The following is a 15,564-nucleotide window of genomic DNA, read 5'->3' as shown; positions in this document are numbered from 1 at the left end:
TTTTAATGTGTAAAGCTGACCTGATTTCAAATTTTGATTCCCACCGACAACGTTGGATAATGTGTAAAGCTGACCTGATTTCAAATTTTGATTCCCACCGACAACGTTGGATAATGTGTAAAGCTGACCTGATTTCAAATTTTGATTCCCACCGACAACGTTGGATAATGTGTAAAGCTGACCTGATTTCAAATTTTGATTCCCACCGACAACGTTGGATAATGTGTAAAGCTGACCTGATTTCAAATTTTGATTCCCACCGACAACGTTGGATAATGTGTAAAGCTGACCTGATTTCAAATTTTGATTCCCACCGACAACGTTGGATAATGTGTAAAGCTGACCTGATTTCAAATTTTGATTCCCACCGACAACGTTGGATAATGTGTAAAGCTGACCTGATTTCAAATTTTGATTCCCACCGACAACGTTGGATAATGTGTAAAGCTGACCTGATTTCAAATTTTGATTCCCACCGACAACGTTGGATAATGTGTAAAGCTGATCTGATTTCAAAATTTGATTCCCACCGACAACGTTGGATAATGTGTAAAGCTGACCTGATTTTAAATTTTGATTCCCACCGACAACGTTGGATAATGTGTAAAGCTGACCCGATTTCAAATTTTGATTCCCACCGACAACGTTGGATAATGTGTAAAGCTGACCTGATATCAAAATTTGATTCCCACCGACAACGTTGGATAATGTGTAAAGCTGACCTGATTTCAAATTTTGATTCCCACCGACAACGTTGGATAATGTGTAAAGCTGACCTGATTTCAAAATTTAATTCCCACCGACAACGTTGGATAATGTGTAAAGCTGATCAGTTTGTACAAAATGATATTATTTCAAATGTTGACCACCGACAAATTCAAATTCAAATTCAAACATAAAAAACAAATTTGGATTGGCTATAAATAACATTCACGAATTCTACTTCAAACCACCCAATTCGAAGTATTTCTTCAAAGTATTTCTGATCTCCAAACCTACCGCTTTTTATAAAAAAAATGTCTGTTCGATCAACTGGATACACGGTTACTGAAGATGTGCTCCTTTGTCAAGTATTCTTGGATATTTTTCAAGACCCTATTATCGGTAGAAACCAGTCTCGAGATGCATTTTGGTCTCGTGTGGAGGACAAATACAATGAACTTCGAGATCAGCATTTTGAGATGCGTGTGAGCCGACGTTCTCGAATGGAAATCATAAGTAATGAAGTAAGGAAATTGAATGCGTGCTTGAGACAAGTAGAGAATCTGAATCCAAGTGGTGCTTCAGATGAAGATATTGTAAGTATTCTATTAATTATCGTCTGAATTTTATTATTATTGTTGAAATACATAACTTGATGTTCACTATAATTTGCAGTTAGTTCGAGCAAAGATGTTATTTATGCAAGAACCAAAGTACAAAAAAGGTTTCAAATTTGATCATGTCTGGAATATGGTTAAAAATTTTGAAAAATTCAAAGATGATGTCCCCACAGCAAGACAAGTTGGTCGAAGACAACCCCAAAGTGTGAACTTCGACTCGTCACAATCAGATAACCCCACTCCGGAATCTCCTATATCAACATCTCCTGGACTGTCGTCATTTACTCCATCTGAACGACCTATTGGGGTAAAAAAAGCCAAATTGAAAAGAAAAAATGATGATCATGAGTCAAGTGTAGCGGACTCCATCGAGACCTCCAATAACCGACTTATAGACAGGTTAGACAAGGCGAGCTTGGACAGGCAAGTAGCATTTGATATCGAACGAGAAAAGATAGCCATGAAAAAAGATCGAGATGAATGGAAGATTATAATGAAAGATTTGAATTCCATTGCTGATCCAAACGTCCGTGAGTACGTTCGAGCTCAACAGATGAAAATAATACAAAAAAGAAATCAACAAGAACAAGGGTCTGCTTCTAACTTTGGCAATTATTTCAATGATATTGGACACTCTGGCCCCGATCTACCAGATTATTGAGAGTTGTTTGTCCATCTTATGTAATGTTCCATGTTTAGTATGTATTTTATGTTTTATTTTAATGATGTTTTATATTATGTGTGTTAGTTTTTATATGTTATGTATTTCAGATATGTAATTTATATTTGAATTATGTATTAGGATTGCTCTTTATATTTCATGGGACTTTACTTATAATGTCTAGATTTTAATATTATAATTAATAATAATATCTTTTAAATTTTAGCATTTTTTATTTTTAAAAAATAATTTATTTTGTCCAAATTATACAATTGAGATAAAATTATAAAATTTAAATATTATTGGAGTTGTTTTATACATTTAATAAAACAATTAGGGTTAAATTGTAAAAACATATAAGTATGAGGTAAAATTAAAAAAATGAAAAATAAAAAAATAAAAACAAACAGTAATGGGGTGATGAACAGTGCGACGCCAAATATGGCGTCGCGCTGTTCATCACCGCTAAAATGCAGCGACATTTAGCATCTGGTTGGAGCTCGGTTTTAGCGGCAAAAACACTTTATGCGGCGAAATAATGCCTGGTTGGAGATGGTCTTAGAAAGGGTTAGTTTCAAAAATACCTCAATTTTGAAGGGTGTTGCATATGACCCCCTTGAACATTTTAATCCTTATTACTTAGGTGCGCCCGGTACGCTGTAAACCTTTGTTGCTCTACTTTCATCTTGAAATCCTTTCTTACCGCACCTAGTTTCTGAAGCTAGGATACAGTTTGAGACTACCAATGCTACACCCTTTTTTTTTTAAAAAAAAATTAAAAATAAAAATCATCTTCCTAAAATGAAAGCATGTGCAGCAACATGTGAAACATTCTTAAACTAAGCGCTCAGCGGTACGAAGTCGGTCCGTCGTTCAAAAAGAAATCATGTTTACCATACGCTTAACATATGGTCCCCATCAATAAACTACCCACGTATCAGCACTCTCTTATATTAGAAGCCCACTAACGTATCATCTATTATTGTACATTGACTATCATTAAATTTATAGATTGAGGATTTTTTCAAAACAGCCCCAAAAAGTTTTTTATTTTTCAAAATCAACCCGTTATTTTTTATTTATCAACTTTTTGCCATGTGGGCTTAATGACGTTCCTAAACAGTCAGGGTTGTTAACTGTTTAGGACATGAAATTTTCGGATTTGATGGTTCTAATTGGGGTTTAACACCCTCGTAAACAGTCGGGGTTGCCAACCCCGACTGTTTAGGAACTTTATTAAGCCCACGTGACAAAAAATTGGTCGATTTTGATAAATAAAAGAAAATCGGGTCGATTTTGAAAAATAAAAATCGTTTTGGGGCTGTTTTGAAAATTTGTTCATTACGATAATCTTTACGAAGATGTTCTTCTTTTGTGCGTGATACGTACCTCCTGGGCCCCTGCTGTGGGCAGAAGTCTCACCGAGGGCCTCATGGGCTTCGGCCTTGAGCCTTTAATGCATATATTGCATGATGTCATGAGCTACAGGTTCCATTAATAAGATGCTGTGAAATTTAATAAATCCTATGAGTATCTCCATCATGGATGGTACCTTTTGATTTCCCCCACCTTCTAAGATCTCCTATAGGATGACAAGAGGTATCAGACTGGTCATTTTAACTATTAAATCTCTTATATGAAAAAGCATTAAATTGGTCATTACATGTTTTTTTTTGTGAATGATGACATAAGAAATCATGGGAAAGAATATCCAAAACTTATAAGCTTGCTCCTGTTAGCATGTACATCAAGTGCTCCTCCAATGTTTGGAAGATGATTAAAATGATGTTGACAGATAAAAAGATATCAACATTGATTGTATTAAAATAACATTATAAACCCTCAACTCTCATTATATTTGGGAAAACTAGGTTGAATTTAACTGTCTCGTTATTAGGTCAACCGAGACTAAATTTATTAGCCCATCTAAATTTAGATTGCCAATCGACCCAGTCCATACGATATGGGCCATGTAGAGGCCCATGACGGCCTTCATTTTACGGTCGGATTCATAATGGAAACCCTAACCCGTTTATTGCCAATTGGATTCGGATTCATAATAAGTTTACCCGATCATATAAATACCATACGGTTATATGTTTCCGAGTTCTCTCTTCGCTCGATTCGATTCAGGGTTTTGGGGTTAGGGTTTTGCTCGGTCCAATCTCAGTAATGGCGGGCAACAAAAGAAAAGATGAGCAGAGAAAACAGCAAAAGAATCCCCAGCTTCAGCATCGCAAATCCCTCGACGCCGCCGCCGACGATGAATCCGTCTCCAAAAAGCGCTCTCGCGGTCCAAAGCTCCACCAAGGAGGCGAGAAGGTAAATCGAAGCCCTAAGGTTTAATTTCATCATCCTTTTGATCTAAATTGTTAGTTAAAGTTTTACTTTTTTTTATTTTCCAGCTGATTTCGTCGAACCTGAGCTCCAAGATTCTGAAAGAAGCCCTGAGTCAACAAAGAGAGATTGAGCAGGAAGCTGAGGAGCAAAATCCGACGCCGTTCTCTTCTATTACTGAGAATCCTTCGGTTGTCGATGAGGAAGAGGAGGATGTTGATGGTTTCGATGGGTTTTCAGAGACTCAGAGTCTTTACGATGGGGGCTTGGTAAAATATTTGATCTTTTAGCTTAATTTAGTTGGGTGAAAATGAGGCGTTGATTATTTTTTTTGTCGATTATTTTTAGCAAGAGATTGATGAGGAGGATGAGAAGTTGCTGGCGACTTTCATGTCGGAAAATGCTGGTCCTCAGATGACACTAGCGGATGTTATTATTCAGAAAATCAAGGAGAAGGATGCTGAGGTTGCCTCTGGTCAGTTTCTTTTGAACATATATCAAAGTTTCTATCTTTTAGGGAAGATTATATTGCGGGAATTACAGAAAATACCCTACTTCTGTAGTTATTAATTGGTTTATATATCTGTTCCTTCTATGCGGCCACAGAAGCACGGCCTCTCCCCAAATTGGATAGCAGTGTCATAGACCTTTATAAGGGGTATGTGAACGATCTATTTGTTGTGATACCAACTATTTTATCATATGATTATGTATGAATATGCTAGCTTCATATTACAGGGTCGGCAAACTGCTCAGTAGGTACACTAATGGGAAAATCCCCAAGGCATTTAAACACATCCCGCACCTACAAGTATGGGAAGATGTGCTATATTTGACTGAGCCAGAGAATTGGTCCCCAAATGCTATGTACCAAGCAACAAGAATATTCTCTTCAAATTTAGGCGTTAAAGGGGCCCAACGTTTTTACAATCTTGTTCTACTACCACGGATTCGAGAGGACATAAGAAAGAACAAAAGACTTCATTTTGCTCTCTATCAGTCTATGAAAAAGTCCCTCTATAAGCCAGCTGCCTTTTTCAAGGGAATCCTGTTCCCCCTATGTCAGGTATGCAATATTATTGAACTCATCATCAGTTGATATGTGTTCAATTCTGATGTTACTCTCCATGTGTTTGTTGGAACCATGTGCATTTGTATCCCTAAATTATTTCTCGTGTTGGTGTATACTATATGAGACAAGGTTGAGTGTCATGTGATCCACAACATATGAGGCTGGAGTTGAGTATGTACACATGCACAAGAGAGGTAATATTTAATAGTTTACGAGAAACAATCTTGAAATATCTTCCCATACTATGCTAAATAAATCATAATGATTATTAACAACCATTAATAAACTTAGGGAGCATGAAACAGTTGTATTGATTGCAACACATATTTCTTGCTGTAAAAATTCAAATCATAATAATTTTTAGCAGCCATTAATAATCTTGTGACCTATTAAGAGACATTGCAAACTTCTCACAAGTTCAAAATCAAGAAACGCATGGAAGTTGTTATTTATTTAGTTCTTCAATCGTGAATATTTTTCTGGTAATTTTCTGTTAGTTAATACCCAAATTTTATCATTTCATTGTACTCTCCAAAAGCTCACTGTCCGACTTGAAGGCATCACCATTGAATTTAGCGGTTGGAGTTATTTTCTTTGCCAACTATTGTTCTCTCTAAATATAGAATCTTCTACAGTCAGGAACTTGCAATCTTCGGGAAGCAGTCATAGTAGGAAGCATCATTCAGAAAGTTTCCATTCCTCCTCTTCACTCAAGGTAATGTACTGTTGCTCATAGGCGTGGATTCCTTGATATTTTTTGGGTTTAGAACGTACTTGTATAGTTGCATTTTGAGTTGATTTGTTGATGCTTTTTTATAATTTATACTATATGGTCATACAGTGCAGCCTTAATGAAGCTAGCGGAAATGGATTATTGTGGCACAACTAGGTAATTTGATTTATATTTGTAGTTCATGATTTAAAAAGTTTCCTTTAGTTAAAGTTGAACCCTTGCGTTGGAGCTTCATCGATATTTTATGTTTAACATCAATTGTCTTATAGTGAGAATTCTCAAAATCTTAATTTTCCTAGATGATATTTTGAAATATCAGACATAATTTCTATGATATTAGGGAAGAAATATACATAAGAGTTTTATTCTGTGACATTTCTGTCAATGGTGATTACTCCCTTAAGTGATATCATATGTTTTCTTTTTTTGTTAAAAATTATCTTTGGATTTTAGGTACAAGCCTCCGCAATAACATAATTGCAAACAAGAACCACCAAAAAATCTCAACTATCATTGGTATTTTTTTTAAATATACCAGAGATGGCCCAAAATATCACCCGATATATTCGTTTACAGGGTGTGCCGCAACCGATATGGTCTCTACATATCCTTTACCGCTTTTTGGCTATTTTGGGCGATATATTCCCAATATGGAGATATATCACCGATATCTAGGCCGATATATCCATTTATATGGCTTGTTGCAAAACAAATATATCGTATTTGGCAATTTTTGAGGCGAGATGTCATTATTTTCCCATATTATCAAATGATATTTTGGCCTAAAAAATCAAACTAAGTGTGGCAACATTGATTTGTGCTTTGATTGTTTTACAAGGTTGATTGCTGACCTAAACACATAATTTACATTTTGTATGCTTGGATTTCATTAAGTATGTTGAGATTATGTTTTAGTGCATTATACTATATATGGAAACATCTATTGTGGCATTCCGATATTTACCAATATCCCCAATATTTACCCGATATCTACAATCCGATACGAACTTTGGCCATCTGACATTTTCCCGATATTCGATATTTAAAACCTTGGGTATTATATATAAATAATATAAGTAGAAGTTTGCTTTTGAAATTTGACATCTTATCTTATTTCTTTGAACTTTAAGCACGAACCTCCACAATAACATAATGATATACAGAATTGCCAAGAAATTTTAGTGTTCACTAATATTATTTATAAATAAAAATGCTTTAAAATTGGACATTATATTGGGAAGCTGTTTTACATAAATGATAAAACCAAGATGCTGAACGAGTATGAAGCTTTCATGTTTATACTTTCAATATTTGATAATGGTGGACTTGTTATTGCCAGTTAAACACTCAATTGGGACAGTCCCCCATTACACTCTTTGGAAGTGGAGTTCTCATGACTGTTGTCTATGTTTATTAGTTAATGGACAGTGAATGTTTCTGGATGTGGATGTTTTTTCTCCAGCACTACTAAAATGGGTGAATTGTTGATGATCTCTCGTTTGGCTTAATAGGACAAAATGCTGAACGCTGTTGTTCATGGTTAAGCATGCTGATTTTTCATATTCAAATTTACAACTCATTTGAGATTTTTTTTAACTTTCCTTAATTTGATTGTTCTATTTCTGTACAGAATCCTAAAATACTTTGACCATTGTTAATATTCTTTAAATACAGGATTAATGTAGAAACTTGATTACATAATGTGTATCAGTTATTCAAAAACTGGTATCGGACTTCTCTATATTAGGTGACATTTGATAATATCTAATTTATTGCAGTTATTTCATCAAGCTATTTCTAGACAAGAAATATGCACTACCGTACAGGGTGCTTGATGCTGTTGTTGCACATTTCATGAGGTTTCTTACTGATGAAAGGGTCATGCCTGTAATATGGCATCAGTCACTTATTGCCTTTGTGCAAAGGTAAACTTCTCTAAATCTATGATGTCATGTATTTTACTATTTTTGTCCATGGTTTTTTGATTTTAAAACGTTCAATATATTGTGTGTATTTCTGATACTTCATTTTGAATTCTGTTAATGATCCACTGAACATGTTAACTACCCAGAATATCCAAAGTTTCATAACATTTCAAGTATTCCAGAGGTGTAAACTTTGGTGGTAGTTCTCTTCCTTAAACCTTTCCCTCGTCCCTAAGTTTCTATGCTTATGTTTTAGAATTTTCCGAATTTCACTATTGTGGCCAAATTGTTTCCCTATCAGGAGGAATGGCCTGGTAATGTAAAAAGCTGTTTGATGATGCTTTCATCAACTCATCTCGCAACTAGCAGGTTAACGTGATCTTATAAGACTTTAAGCAAATGGAGTTTGGTGTAGTAGTAAATGGGCAGTTATAGGGATGTCGAGGTGCACAGTTAAAATCTAGGAGAGACCATGTGCAGACCTAACAATGGCATGCCAGAACTAGCACTTGTGCATGCATATGTATATACATACATATTGAAGGCGAAGACACCGTGTGTCCCATTAAGTTACAGTGATGTTATTTTTTGAGATGTTCTGACTAATACGTGGCATACTATAAAGTTGTTAGTATGGTTTAAAAATATGCATCTATAATTCAGATGTTGCTTTCTGAGAATGCAATTCTCTCCTAAATTGACTGTATATAAATGGGGTATACTACTCAGCTAAAAGGTTATAACATACCATGAGTATGGGGTATAATATAAGAAGTTAACCATGATTCATTTGGAAATCAATGGTGAGCCATCTTGGTAACACAAACTGAATATTCTTGATCTGCAACACACCAGAACCTACATGACTGAGGGTCCTCAAGTGACCAAGTCAAAAGGTATATTAGTTAAAATTTTCATGTATCATAGAAACTCCATTTAGTTTCTGGGCTGATTACCCCAACAGAGGATAGGAATCAGGAGTGCTCAAGACAGGAATATAAGAACTGGGATAAAAAGAAGCCCAACTCAAGCTCATCGCAGAACCATAGCCATTTAACTCTTAACTCAAGATGCTCATATCTATATTTCTTTAAACTATGCTTTAAACAACTTGGTGATGCACCTCATAGTCACTGGAGATTTTCATTCTAACTTAGGATGACCATGCGATGAACATCATAAATCATGGAACAACAGTGATTTCACCCCTAATGCTTAATATGCTATATAATACATTTATAAGATTTATCTTTCACAGGTACAAAAATGAACTGACTAAGGAGGACAAGGACAACCTGGATCGTTTGATTCATCATCAGAAGCATCATTTGGTATATTTTATTCTCATTCATATAAACATTGTCTCAAACACCGACAGACAGCAATAATTTGTGATTTTCTCTCTTCATAGGTTACACCTGAAATCCTTAGGGAGCTGAAGAATAGCCGCAACCGAGGGGAGAAGGAAGATGATCTTATGGCAATGTATATCCTTAACAAAGTTAACTAGATACCTATAGTTATGAAATTAGTATTTTCCATTGATTTAGCTACTATGCAAAGCAGATATCCTTCATTTTTTTAATCTTATTTTATTTTGCCTCCACAGCAACCGCTACGGGTGCACAAAAAAAAACTTTAGCAACAATTCAGATGCGACCCCCATTCCCCCCCACCAAAAAAAAAAAACTTTTAGCCTATGTGTCTGTCTTGGAAATGGTGCTTCTGTGTGTGTGAGGTTTTTTTTTTTGGTGGGGGGGGGGGTATCAGATGACTAGTGCACGAAGTTTTATTGTCACCTCGATATCATGTGATTCTGTTGGTTCATTGTCATTGATAGGATTCAACATTAATTAAGTAAATTTTTCTTAGGTGTCTGGTATCATCAATAACAAAGATATTATCAATGAAGTTGAAAATTATCTACTACCAAAGTATCAGAGCTCTAGACAATCGTTAAAATTAAGGAAATACACATGAAGCATAAAATCAGAAATTCTATTGTTATGTTCAAGCCAGAATTGTCATGCTCATAAAAGGTATTTCCAATTTATAAGATGAGCTTGTCATGTTATTTCTGACAGTCTGATATTCTCTTATCATGAATGAAAAATTGGAGAACTTATTTTCTTTCATTTGATCTTCCATTATGAATATTGGCCTCCATCATGGAGTTCAAGTAATTTTATGGTCACAATTGTTTTAATCGTGTCATTTGTAAAACGCTAAAATGAATAGCTCCTTTTCCTTGACAAGCGTACCTTCTCCAGTCTCTGTTATCTGTAAAAAAATCGAAGAAGACAGATGGAATTTCCCAGAAGTTCCTATGGAAGAAGACTAAAAGGCGAAAACTGCTTATGAAGGTAACTAGCTTAGTTCCATGAATCTTTTTGTTTCAGGAGCTTGTGATGTATTTACATGCCCTGAAATTATTTCTTTTTTTGTCTACAGTGAACTATAAGCCCCCTCAAAAGTCTGTGAGGATAAGGAGTTCAAATCACTAATTTGGTTGGCTACCCTGCAACAAGAAGAGACCAGACACAGTACAATTTAGTTAAGTGCATATATTCCTGTGTGCTACTCGGGATAATTATTTTGTCTTAAGTTAATAGTATTGAGGTGATTCTGTTCCAAACTAATCTTCAATATATGGCTTTCTTTTGTTATATTTTGATTTATTTATTTCAGGAAAAATCTTCAATATGTTGTATCATAAACTATGCTGTTTGAAAATTGAAGTGCTCAATAATTTATTGTTATTGTTTTTTAAATCTTAGATCTATGATCTGCGACTTAATATTAATGATGCAAATTTGCACATTTAAATGTGATTTGGCGGCATTGTGGCTCTTAAATCTGTGTTATAATTGGTCATGTTGGGTACAGAGTGAGGGAGCTTTAAGGATTCATTTTCCTCAGTAAGCTCTTTAATTTTATTATGGCTGAAACGAAACGACGATTTGTACCCAGCTCACTAAAAAGCACAGGATTGGATAACAGGCCTGAGCGCTGCAGCGTACCCTCACGAGATAACTGTTCATGAGCATTTCCTGTTTTTTTTTCCTGAAAAGAACGAAGTTGCATCTCAGGGAAGGAGAGGAATTTAGTTTGCAATTGATAAATTGAGGCAATTTATAAGTTGGGTAATCGATCGAAAAGGGTCCTGTTGATATCTAGTCGTTGAACATTTTTCTTTAAACAAAAACTGAAACTATGGGTACTAATTTTCACACGTTGTTTCATAACTAACTACTTATCCGATCATGATCCTGGCTTAGTCCAGTAAAAGACGGCAAACATTATGAAATAATTGCAGCATGAAAGGCATGTATTCGTGGGGAAATTTTCCCTGAAAGAATTGCGAACTCAGTTATCCTTAAAGATTTAAATATCAGGCGCCAGATATATGCACACACATGCAGTAAGTTTCCCTGAAAATTAGCAAATTCAGTTCTCAGTACTAGAAACATGCAACTTTTCATCATTCACCTTTTAAGATTTTCTTACACCAGATTTTGCAATTATGTTACATTTGCGGAAGTTCTGCTGAGACTCCAACTTGTTTTTTTATCACTATTTTGTGGTGTTGGTTGAATTCTTAATATCTCCAAAGTAAAGATAAGACAATCTATTATCAAACTTTGACATCATTTGGCAAGCGGTAAACCCCTGATAACGTTCTTCATATCTTGCAATGCAAATATCGGTTACGTTCTTCATCATTGTATCTTCTCGATGAAATGGTTGATCCACAAGTTCATCAAGTGGCATCCACTGCATGATATTATTTCCATCAATAAATATTTTAATAAGTTAAGTAAATATTAATTAACACTAGATTCATCTTAAAATGTTTGCTCCTATACAACTAAAAAAGGAAACGTAGTATTAGATCTGATGTTTAATCCAGGTTATGGTTCCATTGCTAAATCTGCCCCATGTTTTGAGTCTAGAAACAATTTCTCTTACTTTGTTCTGCCCCATGTTTTAGTCCAAAAACATTTTGTCTTGCTAAATTTGTCCCAAAATAAACCCAATCTAATTCTACATACATTACCGAGTATGCCATAAAGTAATAGCAATGATGAAGCCCAAAAATAAACCCAATCTAGTCCTATCGAAAGAAGTAGGATTATGTACTGGTTGGCTTCTCTATTACTAAATCTGTCTCATTCTACGTCTAAAAACAAAAGTCTAATTCGAAGAATAATTCCATATTCCTAGTATGCTATAAAGTAACATTGATGCTGAAATGAATCTGGAAAAAGTGAGATCTTATCCTTACAGACGTCTTTCGTCGCTAGGCAGGGGTGGGATGAACCAAATAATTAACAAATAGTTCGTTAATTGTTTGCGATACTATTCGACTTTATAGTTCATTTAACAATAAACAAATAAATTTTAGTGTTCGAGTTCATAAACTGAGAGAATTCAACCATATGTCTATTCGATTCATTTGCTTATTAAATATCTGTTTAAATTTTAATCCCTTATTAATTATACTATTACAAACATTATAATGTTTTCAATCCACTTATATTTTTTACTTAAATTCCATATAATAATTTTGAAAGACCTAAAAGCCTCATCAACCAGTTTTCTAAGGAAATAATCGAATTAATTTATGTACATCATAATTATAAAGGAATGATTTTCAATCATAAATTTAAGTACTAATTAAAAAAATCAAATTCTTTAGTAAAATGAATATACTTTAATACTCAATTAATATTCATGAATATTTTATTAAATACATAGTATTCGAGTTCGAATTCGGAAAACACGTAAAATAGATGTTCGAATTCGCATTCGAACTCGAAAATATTAAACAAATACAAATGTGAACACCTTGATATTCGATTTGATTCGCTTCCATGCCTATTGCAAAGTATGCAACCCTCTAAAACATAATGGAGAATTACTCCGTATTTATTACTAAGTGAACAATAAAGAATTATCTATAATGAAATCCATCCAAAGAAGTTGGATATTGCCCATGTAGACTTCTTCAAAGCTAATTATGTCCTATGTTTTGGGTCTAAAAATAATTTCTCTTGCTAAATATGTCTCAAGTTTTGGCCTTTGGGATCTAAAAACAATCTCTTAATTTATTTTGTCCTATGTTTTGGCACTAAAAACAATTTTCTTGTTAAATGACCCAAAACAAATCCAAGATGAAGAAATATTTCATATTTGTTGCTAAATAGTGCAATAAAATAATAACGATGATGAAATCCCATTCAAAGAAGTGCCATCCTATCCTTCTAGACTTCTACATTGCTAGAAAACAATTTGTCTTGCCAAAATATGTCCCAGAACAAATCCAATCCAAAGAACAATTCCTTTCATTCTTTTTTTGTCTTCCCAATGGAATTGAAAAATCTAAACTATGCCGCTTATGTGGTCCAATTGACCCCTTGTTTTAAAAAGCCTCCGTCTAGTCCTCCTAGGTGTACGCCTAGGCCTAGGTGCTAAAGCCTAGGCAGTACTTTAGCGCCTAGGCGATATTTAGGCTGCCTACCTAGATTTTACAAGTGTTTAGGAGATTATTGTCTGCTTACGTGGACTGCACCCTATAGGTCTTGATTGTGATTTTATGTATTGCAGCCTACACGTACTCTAACCTCCTTTAAACCCTATTAACCTCCAAATATGAACACCTTCACTACATCCTCCGACATTTAGCAAAACTTCATCGATCACCACTTAAATGAAGAAAGAAATCTGTCTAGACACCAGTCCTACATCTAAGCTTTCTATGACATTGACATTCACCATCAATTATTGTAATTAAAAAATAAAAAAATAAAACGTTGTAGGCTCTAGCCTTGTTAGTTACTATTTTGGCTATTTAATATTTAAGTATGCATGATTTGTTGTGGAACTAAGATTGCTATTTTTTACAAATTTATATGAATTTAATACATATTTTTATCAATTGTTATAATTAAATAATTTTAAAAATAACCAAACACCTAGGCGCCGTCTAGACGTATGCCTAGGGGTCTAGACGCTAGGCACTAGCTCAAACGTTTAGTCCGCCTAGCGCCTTCTGTAACATTGATTGAGCTTGTCTCGTCGAGCTATCCCAGAAACATATATCATGTCCTATTTCATCTTTCGGATTGGGAGAACTAGTGTTGCTTTACGAGAACCCCAAATTTACTTAAAACCTCTACTATTCCTAGAAATTGCTTGAACTTTTTTCCTGGTGTGTTGAAGACTCCCAAAATCATCCGGCAGAGAAAATTTAACATCTAGAGGAAAATTAGACGGATTATGAAAAATATGAACTTAAGTTTTCAACCAAATAGGCTGCCAATCTATATGCAACATGATTTCCTTCACTGAAAATATGCAAAATAGAATATTACATATTCTCAAGAACGACACTTAACTTCACGCCAAATAGTTCTATTTTCCACAGCCTTGGATAATTCCTTTCAAGTATTTCCACTAAAATTTTAGAGTTGGACTCAATTTCCTCAAGAACAATATCTTGGTCTCTACAAAGAAGGTTTATTTGAGGGACATTAAAGCTTCTTTGAGAACTGTTAGCTCTGCCCAAAAGTAATCCTATGACCACTAGAATGCCTTGACTATTCTTCACCCTCATGCCTCTACCATAGGATCTGGGACTCTGAAGATCCGAACCATTCCATATTCCATTTGCCACCAAGGCACCAAGTGTGCAACAAAGTGATAGCGATATTGAAATTCAATCCGAATCAGTGTTATTTGTCCTAATTGATTTCATCATTGCTGAATTTGTCCCTTATTTTGGGTCTAAAAACAATTTCTCTTGCTAAATTTGTCCCCCTTGCCAAGAACAGACTTTTGTGCAAGACCACTCATGCACAAATGGCTATAGATCACATCTAATAAAACATGCAGATTTAATCCAATTATGTGTGTTGAAAAGGGAAGCTTTAGATATTGCATATCCAAAGTGATAACAATACCAGATGAAATCACATTTGAATCCAATGTTGGACAAGATTCCACTTCTTTAGATTGGATTTCGTCTCACTGCTATTTTATTGTACAGTTAGCAACGAACATAGATTTATTCTTCTGATAGGATTTCATCATCACTATTACTTATTGCAAAATTATCAACCAATATCAAATTATGCTCCAATAGGTTTATTGGATGACAAACTGCTGTCAGACCCAAACATAAGGCATACTAAAGGGACAAATGATGTAGATTACAGTTTATATGTATTTTTTCTCTTTCTTGGCTGGCAAGTAAATAAGTCTCAAAAATGGTGGTTTTGGAATACTACTTAAATTTTTTCATTCATATTCCGACAATGAGTGGTTTCCATGCCAAAATATTTTTAATGTAATAACAAAACATCTTTTGGTTTCTGTTATGATCTTCATACACGTGTGACGTCTCAACCTTCCATCATCATCATCATCATTTAATCATCATTGGAGGGAGTGTCTTGCATCCTTTTGTGTAAGCATTTGATCAGTTAAAAGCATGAGATGGTATTTAGTCCCGC

At 34.7% G+C, this 15,564-nt stretch overlaps 1 protein-coding gene across 1 annotated transcript; it reads left to right on the top strand.

Annotated features, from left to right (window-relative positions):
- Positions 4,090-10,809, top strand: LOC109826798 (bystin). The gene is made up of 12 exons (XM_020393818.1): positions 4,090-4,305; positions 4,389-4,589; positions 4,669-4,795; positions 4,927-4,978; positions 5,059-5,386; positions 6,028-6,107; positions 6,234-6,281; positions 7,904-8,050; positions 9,309-9,381; positions 9,462-9,537; positions 10,312-10,413; positions 10,502-10,809. Exons 1-11 carry the CDS (start codon positions 4,156-4,158, stop codon positions 10,389-10,391), a joined length of 1,362 nt encoding a protein of 453 aa, XP_020249407.1. The 5' UTR covers positions 4,090-4,155; the 3' UTR covers positions 10,392-10,413; positions 10,502-10,809.

This window comes from Asparagus officinalis, chromosome 1, assembly GCF_001876935.1.
Source record: "Asparagus officinalis chromosome 1, Aspof.V1, whole genome shotgun sequence".
In the NCBI taxonomy this organism is placed as follows: domain Eukaryota; kingdom Viridiplantae; phylum Streptophyta; class Magnoliopsida; order Asparagales; family Asparagaceae; genus Asparagus; species Asparagus officinalis.
The sequence above is the reverse complement of the archived record's forward strand: the minus strand, read 5'-3'. Positions and strand labels throughout refer to the sequence as shown.